This window comes from Crocuta crocuta, unplaced genomic scaffold (assembly GCF_008692635.1).
Source record: "Crocuta crocuta isolate KB4526 unplaced genomic scaffold, BGI_CrCroc_1.0 scaffold162, whole genome shotgun sequence".
Taxonomy (NCBI): Eukaryota; Metazoa; Chordata; class Mammalia; order Carnivora; family Hyaenidae; genus Crocuta; species Crocuta crocuta.
This window is the reverse complement of record NW_027529433.1, coordinates 698135-710436: the sequence shown is the minus strand read 5'-3', so window position 1 is coordinate 710436 and position 12302 is coordinate 698135. Positions and strand designations below refer to the sequence as shown.

At 36.7% G+C, this 12302-nt stretch overlaps 1 protein-coding gene across 8 annotated transcripts in view; it reads left to right on the top strand.

The window, feature by feature from the left end:
* Positions 1-52: 52 nt before the first annotated feature.
* XRCC4 (X-ray repair cross complementing 4) overlaps positions 53-12302 on the top strand; it is a 262099-nt gene continuing 249849 nt past the window's right edge. For 6 of the 8 annotated variants that reach the window (XM_077759852.1, XM_077759851.1, XM_077759850.1 and 3 more), the window contains exon 1: positions 2644-2691. In XM_077759852.1, the coding sequence (XP_077615978.1) occupies positions 2690-2691 (2 nt within the window). In that variant the 5' untranslated portion in view covers positions 2644-2689. Of the gene's footprint in view, positions 107-2643; positions 2692-12302 lie in introns of those variants that run through there. The other 2 variants (XM_077759856.1, XM_077759853.1) reach the window with 2 other exon arrangements.

Here is a 12302-nt window from a genome sequence, read left to right as displayed (position 1 = left end):
CACGTCGTGCGCCTCTGCGGAAGTGGACGACATTCTCATTGGCTGCGGGACGTCTGTCTGTAGGAGCGGGCCTTTTGGAGGAGACCGGAAGTGGAGCAGCTAAGAGGTAGTGTCCGGAAGTGGGGGCTGCGTTACTTCAGTGATAGTAATCTCTAGTCCAATCGTTTATTTTTGTTTTTCTTCTTTATTTTTAGTTTCCTGTTATTTCCCTCTAGAACTCAGTGTTTGAAGTTTTCTCAGCTCAGATCCCTCTCACTGCGTATGCCCCTGGGACTTTGGTTTACGGGGTCTTGGGGGACGCCTGGGTTCCCTAAACTTCTCTGCAGGGCGTGCATCTGCCTCGCGTCCTTTTCAGTTTCTTTCTCTGCACCTCAGGGATTCTTTAGATTTAAGGACGCTTTTGAAAAGTCTTGTAATGGTTGTGGGGTTAGGAAGGCATTCGAATCCGGAGGGTTGTGTTAAGAACGCTGTTGGACGCTTCTTAACGCCGGCCTCTCTCTCCGAATCCCTAGTTCTTTGTAAACTGCCTCTGGATTTCATCTGGGGCTGAAGCGTAATCGTCCCTTTGGGGTCGGGAAAGAACTTTCTGTAGTAACAAATGGAAAGGAACTGCCCTTTCCTGAGGTCAGTAGTTCTGAGGCATTCTCTTTTAATCAGTATATTATATAGCTTCTTCTATTTTTTTTTTATTATGCTTATTTTTTGAGAGAGAGCAGGGAAGGGAGGGAGGGAGAGTGTGTGTGTCAGAGTCCAGAGCAGGCTATGGGCTCTGAGCTGTCAGCACAGAGCCCGAAGCCTGGCCCAAATTCAGAGAAATCTTTCATGACTTGAGCCGAAGTTGGACGCTTAACGGGGTGAGCCACCCAGGCGCCCCTAACTTCTAATTTTGATAACCCATTAGATGAGACTTTATTTTCCCGCCGTTTTTGTCTGCATAGTCTAGGTGAAGAAACAGGTGTTTTGAAGTGTTCAGTTTGCATAGTTCTTGGAAACTCATGAAAGGTTTTTGAATTAAGTTGGTATTGTGTTTTTTTTTGTTTTTTGTTTTTTGACCGCTGGAATGCCTCCCCCCTTTATTTTATATCTAGTATTGATGTTAATGGTTTCCTTTTGTATGATTTCCTTTTAAAATACAGTGATAGTCGCATATGTTAAAGGACCGTGGTTTTACTTAACTGCTTGTTTTCTCTAATCCTCAACTAGCCTCCTTAATTTGAGATTAAGGTTCTTTGCGTTCTCGTGTTTATTTTTGCCGTTTTTGTTCCCTGTCTTTTTTATATTCTTTCCCCATGGTCCTTAGTTTAAGACCTATGTTTGACTTGCACGTTATTTGTTTTACTTTAAGAGATGCTTATCTTAACCTTGCTCCACTGGTGACCATACTTTTTGTCTTCGGAACAAAAATCCTGTAAAGACTTCTTTATGTTCTAACTCCCAATTCCTCTTTTTAAAAGCGTAGTTTTTACTCCTATCCTTCCCCCAAATGCTTTTGTTAGTGTCACTAGTGATCTTCAGGTGTTGATCATTCCCAGTCTTTATTGTATTTGACCTATCAGCAACCTTTAACACAGTTAATCACTTCCTTCTCCATGGTATTTTTTTTTTCACTTGGTTTCCAGGACATCCCACTCTTGGTTTCCCTTCTACCTTTTTGGTTGTTTCTGTCTTCCTTCTATCCTTCCTGATCCCTTATTGCTGAAGTGTTCTAGGGCTCAGTCTTTGATTCTGTTCTTTTCCTCTTCCTACATTTTTTAAAATGATATCATCAAATCTTAATGACTTCACATACCATCTGTATACTGAAGACTCTCAAATTCATATTCGTAGTCTCCCCTCTTTCTGAACTACAGACTCACATGTCCTGATGTCTACCTACGCATTTCTACTTGTTTAAAGGTATTGCAAACTTACATGTTACAAACTGAACTTCTTTTCCCCCAAAACCTGTTTCATTCTTTCTCACCTCAGGTGATGACAACTCTGTTCAGCCAGTTGCTCAAACTTAGGTATTTGGAGTCATTCTTGACCTTGCTTCATCTTATATTCCATCAAATCCACCAGAGCGTCTTTTGTTGACTCTCCATAAAATGTATCTGAAATTTAACTGTTTCCTACTATTTCTGCTGTTAACAAGTTGATCATCTCTTCCTTGGATGTCTCTTAGTACTCATTATGATTTCTTGCTAGGACTAACTAGTCATATTTTTAGCTGGTCTCTCCGCTTTCTTCAATCATTGCTTCTCTGCAAATGTATTCGCACACAGTAGCCAGAATGATACTTTTTAAATATAGGTGAGAAATTATACTAGACTGTAAGATTCTAAATGCAATGTGTTATCTTAGATTGGATCCTGGAACAGGTTAAATACATTAGAGAAAAAAATAGTAAAATCCAAATAATATGGAGTTGAGTTAGTAGTGATGTGTTAATGTTGGTTTCTTTGTCTTTTTTTTAATGTTTTTGTTTATTTCTGAGAGAGAGACAGCGTGAGCAGGGGAGGGTCAGAGAGAGAGGGAGATACAGAATCCGAAACAGGCTCCACGCACTGAACTGTCAGCCCAGAGCCCAATGTGGGGCTCGAACCCATGAACTGTGAGAGAGATCATGACCTGAACCGAAGTCCGACGCCCAACTGACTAAGCCACCCAGGCACCCCGGTTTCTTTGTCTTAATAAATGCACCGTAGTAATGTAAGATGTTAATATTAGAGGAAACTGGGGGAGGTGGATATGGGAACTTTGTGTTATCTTTGCAACTTTTCTGTAAATTCAGTATAACTCCAAAAGAAAAAGCTTATTAGAAGGAATGTAACATTACTCTTTGCTTAAAAACATTTTAGTACTTCTCATTTGATTTGCAGTAAAAGCTAATATCCTCACATTGGCCTACAAACTTTAAATGATTTGGTTTCCCATTACCTCTCTGACTTCAGCCCTTGGTATTCTCTCCCCCCTCACTCTGTCTCACCCATATTGGCTACCTTGTTCCTTCAGTATACCAAACCTGCTTCTACCTTAAGGCCTTTCCACTGGCTGCTTCATCTGCTTGGAATGCTTTTTCCCAGACAGAAACATAAACACAACTAAATCTTTTATCTCCTTTATGTAAGTGTTCAAATACCAACTTTTCAAGAAAGCCTACCCCAACCTCCTTTAAAAAATTGCAGCTTTGCCTCTCTAAAATTAAAAAAAGAAAAAAAAAAAAAAGAAAGAAAAATGAAAAAAAAAAAAAAGGGGGAAGGGGGGCTCCTGGGTAGCTCTGTTGGTTGATCGTCTTACTCTTGATTTCTGTCCAGGTCATAGTCCCAGTGTCAATGGGGTTGAACTCCATGTTGGTCTCTGTGCTGAGCATACAGTCTGCCCCAGATTCTCTCTGTCTCCCTCTGCCCCTTTCCCCCACACTAGAGAGCTCATGTGCTGTCTCTCTAAAATTAAAAAAAAAAAATCATGAAAATAAAACGTTTCAAATGGCAGCTTTGCAACACTCCCCCTTCCCCCAACTGGCCTGTATACTCCCAGTTTTCTCTATCTTGTTTTATCTTCTTTTTTAGCTATAGCACTTACCACCATTCTATATATTTTACATGTTTTTTTAATGTTTTTAATTGTCTCCTATTAAAACATAAGTTTTAAAAAGGCAAGAATTGTTATCTATTTTGCTCATTTATACCAAGTTTTAAAGCACTGTCTGATACATAGAAATGTACATGTTTTGGTTAAATGAATGAACTTGACTGGTTATTTGAATTTAGTCATCCTTGATTTTCAGTCATGAAACGCTGAATTGTTGATCATTTTCCTATATCGTGTTGTTTCTTGCCTCCAAGCCTTTGCTCATGCATATTCTTGTGCTTGGAATGCCTTTTCTTACCTTTTTCACCTTTTAAGATTCATATCAGGTGTAATTCAAGGAAGCCTTCCTTGAAATGTCAGGCTGGCTTACATGTACTCTTGAGAGGAGGTACCACCCTTTCTCTACACTTTAGAGACTTGTAAAATAATTCTTTTTTGGTATTGCTGTTTCACTAGACAGCTGGGAATGTGTCTTAATCATTTTTGGAATATCAAAGCTTGGTACACAGGAAGCAGTTACTGAATGTTTTAGTATAATAATGACATGACCAAAGCCACTAAGCTTTGGAGCAGTAGAGTTTTGATTTCAGGCTGAAACTTCTGAGTATAAAATTGATGCTGTATTTGCTATACCATGTTTTCTGGGAAAAAGTGGCTGTCCTTAAAATAATAGAAAGATTGTTCTTTTTATACAGGTGGGAGGTAATTAATCCATTTTATAGTCCTGGGCAATTTGCTTCTTGTCATTTGTGAAGCTGCCAGCAGTGATGAGAACATGAGTTTTGCTTTTTTTCCTAAACACTGGCTGAAATGGAGGAACAGAGGGTTATTATAGGCAGCAATTTTTAATTTTGATGAAACTGTGCTCTTTTTGCGATAACACTGTAGAGATTTTTGTTGCCTCAAAGGGGAATGCTAGAATTCCAAACTGCTCATGAGGCATTCATGGTTTTGCTAGATGCCTGCACTGCCAATAGCTTGAAATTAAAATTTTGCTTGTGTGCTGTTGGGAAATCCCAGGCTATTTTCAAGATATTGCAGAGATTTTCTTCCAATGATATAGAAATTTGCTGTTAAGGTTGAGTTAAAAATGATTAGTTTACTAACATGATTTCTGATGCTTGGCCCCCAAATTAGGTTAATTAATTTTTGCATTTAAAACACTGTATAATCTTAGATAATGAGCCAGACTTTCAACTACATTTTATGGTAAGCATTCTAAATTTAAACTGTCCTCTGAATATTATTATCATTGTGATAGTCTGTAAGCCAGTCTTTTTGTAGTGTTGGCTAACCTTTAGGACTAATGGGAAAGGAAATAATTTAACTCTGTAAATTCTGAAAGGACTTTAGCAGCTTTTAGTCGCATTAGTGTGTGTGAAAATAATGATTAGGCTTGGGGTTATGTAATCAAAACCAAATATTACTTGGAAGACATTCCTGAACTTGTGCCTTGTTTGATTTAATAACCCTCTAAAAGTGTCCAACATGTTGAAATAAGCAAGGGATTCAGTCTGCTCTTTATATTAGAGCATACTCTGAGTTTACTTATAATTTTACCCAAATAGATCATGAGAATTTTATTGACTAAAGAAAGACCTTGCTCAATTGGGTCAGAAGCAAGCTGCTGCTTAGAAATAAGATGCACCCATTGTTGAGGAGACTCATCAAAGTTCTGACAGTATAAATATTTACATGATGGAATATGTCAATATTTACCATAGAATTTGAAAGTTGCTAAGTTCCTGTTTAAGAAATGTGACCCTAGCATTGAACACAATATATCAATAAATAAGGACATGTCCAATCAACAGCTGCTCAGAGAAAGTAGGTAAACATCTGTCTAAACTTTGGGGCACTTAAAGTTAAATTAAAAAAAAATATTGACAGTTCTTTGGTAATTTGTACATGCTTATATAAGGTAGTATACTGATAAAGTTTCATATATGGACTTAAGTTTTTAAAAAATGACAGCATGATTTCAGTTTTAATTTTCTAAGTTAGTTGTGCAATGATACTCCTCTATAAATTGAATAAAAGTTTATTGCCTTAATACTGTGTTTGAGAACCAAACTCATCATTTTGCAATATTCTTATAAAAATTGGCTCAAGTCAGGACTTAGCTATTACTTTTGGGAAGTTTATGCTTGAGAATTCAACAATAGAAAAAACATAAGTTTGTGAAGTTTAAATGTGATGAGAAAATGTGTTATTATTTGGCAATTGTGGTTTAGAAGAAAATGATATTAAAAAGTAAAGTTGATCTGTTTGGTTGAATATGATAGATAGTTCACCACTGTTCTCGTATGAGTATCACTGTAATAGAACATTTGATGCAAAGTAAAGAGACATTTGAAGCTTCCCAAGTCATTAGAATCATACAAACTATCTTCCATCTGTTCTGCAGACGTCTAGAAAAAGGTTAAACTGAGCATTCTTTGAATGATAGTCCTAAAACAGTCCTAGAAGAGTGTAAACAATGGGTATCAAATGGATCCTCTCATTGCTTTTCTAGTAACAGAGATTGATGGCTTTTATATAGTAATTAAGTCATTTAAGCACATCACCCTGTTATGTTTATATTGTGAAGAATGGATGCAAAGTATAATTGAGTATATTCTGCCAGGAGCTACATTTATTTCTATAAAGATCTTATAAACATGAAAAAGCAAATTGTATTTAGAGGTTCATAAAAGGGTTTTAATCTATTGTATTCAGTATAGTAAAGATGGAAGAGAAACAGTTTTAAAGTTTAAATTGTTTTGACCCATCTTGTAGAGAGCATTTGCCAATACTTGGAGGTAAGTTGTTGTGTTTTAAGGAGAAAGCATTAGACTTGTTAATTAGTGATTTTTAAAACTTGGAAAACTTTTTGCGATGTAACCAAGTCTTGAACCTTTGTTTTGAATATATGTTTCCCACCCTTAGAATCATTAGGATTCTGACCAGTGTGCAAAGTTGGCTCCTTGACCAGTTATCTCCTTGAATCACTTGTTACCAGATATTTATCAAGTAGTGATAATGAAGTCTCCCAGTTTATTCAAAATGTCATGTGTTTTAGATGTGTTAACAATGTATGCATATTAAGCTAAAAATGTAAAACTTCCTGTTTGATGTTGAATATTATGAGTTTAATGTATCCCAAAGTTTGGTACTCCTGCCACTGATGGAATACCCACTTTCTGACTTAGAGCTGTTTTGCAGGTTTGAGATAATTGACCTATGAAATAATTGAGGTTTAGAGAATTAAATGATTTGCTGAAGTCTACACAACCAAGGAATAACAATGAGGATTCATTCTGAAGTTGACTGTTTCCAAAGCCTAAAACAAGGTGGCTTAAACATAAAAAATTTCTTGGCCTCATTCTTGAACAATCTATAATTATATCTAGATTCTGGTACCACTGGAATCAGATCGGGGCTGCTCCGCACATCTGTTTCACTTTTTGCTCTCTTGGTTTTGTGTCAGCAGCTTCAGGCTCACAGTATTAGATCAAGTCCAGGAAACAAGAGTGTATATCTTCAATGGAATACTATATAGCAATAAGAAAGAATGAAATCTGCCTATTTGTAGTAACGTGGATGGAACTGGAGGGTATTATGCTAAGTGAAATAAGTCAGGCAGAGAAAGACAAATATCATATGTTTTTCACTCATGTGGAACAGGAGAAACTTAACAGAGGACCATAGGGGAGAGGAAGGGGAAAAAATATTTGAGAGCAAGGGAGGCAAACTGCAAGAGACTCTTAAATACTGAAAACAGGGTAGATGAGGGTGTGGGAGAGGGGAAAATGGGTGATGGGCATAGAGGAGGGCACGTGTTGGGATGAGCACAGGGTGTTACATGGAAAACAATATGACAATAAAATATATTAAAGGAGAAGGAGAAGAATGTATGTTCTAAGTCCTGGAATTAAGCTTCACTGGTCTTAGTTGTCCTAAGTTGAATCCTGTGCTCACCTCTAAGTTAGTCAATGGTGCATGTAATACCAGTATTTCTGTAATGCTTATCAGATAAAGAGTACTTACCAAAGAATCAACCCTGAGCTAAGTGCTTCTTAAATAAGCTCCCAAGTTTTGAAGTATTAAATTACATATTTAAGTTATGTATTTTAAGGATATATACCTAGGGGTGCCTGGGTGGCTTAGTCGGTTAAGCGTCCGACTTTCGCTTAGGTCATGATCTCGCGGTTCGTGGGTTCGAGCCCCGCGTCTGGCTCTGTGCTGACTGCCAGCTCGGAGCCTGGAGCCTGTTTCAGTCTGTGACTCCCTCTCTCTCTGACCCTCCCCTGCTCACGCTGTCTCTCTCTCTCTCTCTCTCTGTCCTAGAAATAAATTTAAAAAACATAAAAAATTAAAAAAAAAAAGAATATCTTCCTAATAGATGACATTTTCTCTTTTTACAGAAGTACTCTTTAACAGCATAATCAGCATGATGGTCAGATAATACTTACTGAACTCATCTTTTTAAGCATTTTATTGTGAAACATTTCAAATATATATATATAGGAAGAGAGAATAATGGCTTCCTATGTACCTGTCACCTAGCACAACAATTATCAGCTCATGAATCTTTTGCTTTTTTGTTTTTATCTTGGAGCGTCTTCATGCTAGAGTCCAAAGTATGTTCAGAGATGTGTTTGAAAATGACAGAGTTAAATGACAGCATGGAAAATAAGTATGTAATCATTTATCCTGTTAGGGATGTGTTGTTTATAACTTACTATCGTTTGAACCCTGTGAAATTGTCATACTTTTGTGGGTTAAAAATTGTTAAATATTGGCAATTTCATATAGTTCCTAAATAGTTTTGTATGGCTGAATGAGGTGGTGTCATCAGTTGAAGATTTAAAAACAATTTTTAATGTTTTTTTTTTTATTCTGAGAGAGAGAGAGAGAGAGAGACGGCATGAGCAGGGGAGGATCAGAGAGAGAGAGAGGGAGACACAGAATCTGAAACAGGCTCCAGGCTCTGAGCTAGCGGTCAGCACAGAGCCCGATGCGGGGCTCGAACCCACAAACTGTGAGATCATGACCTGAGCCGAAGTCGGACGCCCAACCGACTGAGCCACCCAGGTGCCCTTATTTTTATAAGGTTCTTTTTTTCAGGCTTAACTCTCATTTGTACCCCAGTCTTCTCATTCTTCGCCTGGTTGTGATTAGAAGTAGGCAGGTAAATGGGTACAGTTGTAAGTAAATGGTGGGTTTGTGAATGGGTGGAAAAGTACAGTGTAAGTCCTATATCTTTTCAATACAAGTGCTTTTAGTTTCATTTCATTTGTAAGCAGCACAGTTTTCAAGTAGGGAAGACTGTATANTGAATGGGTGGAAAAGTACAGTGTAAGTCCTATATCTTTTCAATACAAGTGCTTTTAGTTTCATTTGTAAGCAGCACAGTTTTCAACTAGGGAAGACTGTATGTATGCTTAACTGATAGTATTTTATAGGAACACCCTCACTCTTCTGAAATTAAAATACAAGAAAGGTGTCAAATTTTTCCAGGCTTCAGAAATCATAATTACTAAGTTCTTCATGAAAAAATGACTGTTGTTGAGCTAATGCTGTATTTCAGGTATTATCTTATCTCTTCAGTTCTGTTAAGTGTCATTCTCACACGAAACTCTGCAATTAGGAATGAAGTGTTCTTGTGAAAGTTTAGAAAGTTTTCAAAATGATAAGTATATTCTCATCCTTTCTGCCAGGTTTGTTTGTAATTAAGAGTGTCCATGTGATGAAGATAAAGGAAGTCCTGGAACCGTGGGTCCAGTTTTCAAGGCATTTTGGATCGAGGTGTTAGATTTTATGTGGGAAATGTATTCAGGCCTTTTATTGCTTTTAAGTACTTAGTTCATTGGGTAAAGAAAAAAGCAAGGAGAGGAAGTGAACTTTAAATGAATCACTGAAACTAATGATTATTAATGGTGCTTGTGAAAGATAAGCAAAGGAAATGAGCAGTAATATGATATTTGGAATGGCAGCAGCTGGCATTCCACAGTTATAAGAGGTAATTGAGAATGGACTATGACCATGGCAAAGATGCCCTAATTGTTAGGCTTATTTTATAGTTCTAATGCTGTATCTGAAGCATCAGACTATTAACGTGTAAGTTGAACTTAGCTGTATTTTACAAGTTTTGGAACAAGATGATGCCAACAGTCTTAACTATATTTTACTCCTACTTTGGGTGACCATCTATCCTGATTTGCCTGGGGTTAGTGGGTTATGGGACGTGGACTTTCCGTGTGAAAGCCAGGAAAATCTGAGACAAACCTGGACAGCTGATCACTTTACTTTCATTTCTAAATTGATAGAATGGGGTAATATTGACATGACTAGAAAAATATTTCATAATATTATAGGTTCTTTACACTTTAGTTAATTGGAACGTGAAAACATTGTTTCAAGAAAAGATTTCTTCTGGGGCGCCTGGGTGTGTCAGTCGTTGACCGTCCAACTTCGGCTCAGGTCATGATCTCACGGTTCATGGGTTTGAGCCCCGCGTCGGGCTCTGTGCTGACAGCTTAGAGCCTGGAGCCTCTTTCAGATTCGGTGTCCCTCTCTCCCTCTGCTCCTTCCCTGCTCATTCTCTGTCTCTCTCACTCTCTCAAGGATAAATAAACATTAAAAAAAAAAAAAAAATTTCTTCAGTGGAAAGTTAGCTTGATATTTTTGTTTAATTGCTCTGGAAATTTAAAGGTAAATTGATTTTGTGGTCATTTTTCAAAAAAAAAAAACAATAACTCAATTTACCCTTTAGACAGGTAGGTGCTGGCAGGCTATTGATTAAAATGATAGGAAATAAATAATGAAAATTCTAGGAATAAATTATAAAAAAATCTTCATTTGGTAATTCTGGTAAGATCAGTATGAATAATCAGTGCTTTAAAAAAATAAGCAAATGGGAAAATAGTCAACTTCTTTGCATTTATTTTCCTGAATCCAGTGTGATGTTTGTCTCATTAAAAGTAAATAGCCCAGTGGTTGTCACATAAACCTTTCTTTCCTTTTTACTGAGCAATATATTTGGTTCTATCTTTGAATTTTTATAATATGATAAAACTTTTAAAAACTTATCACGTAGTTTTGGTTTACAATTTATGTTTTTTTTTTTTCTTTTCCTCCTTAAGAGAAAATAAGGTTAAACAAAATAATATCAGGAATCTAATTACAGACTCTTAGTGGCAATGTGCTATGTGCTAATCTTTACTCTAAACTCACTTTAGGTATCAGCCTACTTTTCTCAACAAGGGGGCACTTAAGTTAATTGCTTCATTAGAAACATGCATTTAGTCCCTTCTGCTCTGTAAGTACAACTCCTTGGCATAGCTGCAGAAGTTTGAACACCTGCAGCCCAAGCAGCTTGAAAAGAAGTCGTATTTTAACTATAAAGGAAAATAAAAGAAGCTCAAGTTCAAAATAGTGTTATCAATGATACAGTGTTGTCACTAACTTGAGCTGACCTAAGAGACTTGGCTTCTGCACTGCTCCTTATCAGCATCCAAAAAGGCATACAAAATTCTTTGTAAACTAATTTAAAAAGTGTCTTGTTTATTCAGAGGCAACTGTGAATGGTATTTGTTCAGAGTGTAGATCACATCAACTGCATACCAGCCAACAACTTATTTCTCTCCTAAGAAGGAAGCCAAGTATCAAAGACACAAAGTACTAAAGATAAGCTTCTCAATTCTCAACTGTTCTGAGCTCTCAATAAAGCTACTGATGTACAAATTGGGGTGGGACCCAACTGTTTCCACCTGCAGGCTTCTCTTAGATCCTTGGCTCTGGCTGGGAGAGGTGCTGATACTAGTGCAACTTTAGTGCCCTTAGAAAACAAACCATAGGCTTTCTTATGGTCCTAATCAATCAGACTCTCTGAAAGGATTCCACCCTTTTCTTCAAGTATTCTTGGGACAGAAAAACTGTGGCTGAGCATTCCCATTTACAGGGCTGGTGAAAGCAGAGACATCATTGTTTGCTCTTAGGTTTCTTAAAAGACATCGCAAATCATCCTTTCTTCTGTTTTAGTGGTTGGTTCTTAGATATTTTGTATTTGATATTTAATGGGGGGATGACCTCAGTAAGTAAAGTAATGGATTCTTTCAAAAGTGGTTCAAATAGTATATGATCAAGAAATTAAAACTCAGTTGATAGAACATATCTGAGGCTACTGAGGCACAAAGTATTTACAGGATACTGAGGTGGACTATTAAGATGTAAGTGCTTAAATATGACACACAGGTAACATCCAAAGTTTCAAATCTGAGTTTAGTAAAATAATGGAATCTTTAAAATAATGTAATTTAATTTTAGCTATAAGAACCTAGAATTGATCATAACATTGGAAAATACTTGAAACAGCAATATTTCAAAGATGTTAAACTAATCTGACCCCTAAATGTCTTTTTAACATTATTGAGATTAAAGTCCTGTATATCATCATGAAAGTAGGATGAAGCATCTGAGATAATGAATTTTAAACTACTTTGTGTCAATAGTTAGTAATCTGTCATTTGTCTCAAATAGGGTAAAATAGCAGTGAAACCAGTTGCTGTTTAAGAACAATTCTAAGTGCTCAGTTTTCTTTTTCACAATGTTACATTAATTGCTAACCATAGCCATGTTCTTGAGACATATTTAAGATGAAATAATCAGTGTCAGTTTGTGTATCTGTGTGTTTGTATTTAAATTCTAGAGGCAAAAAGTGACCTTCATAAGTAGTTTCAATTACC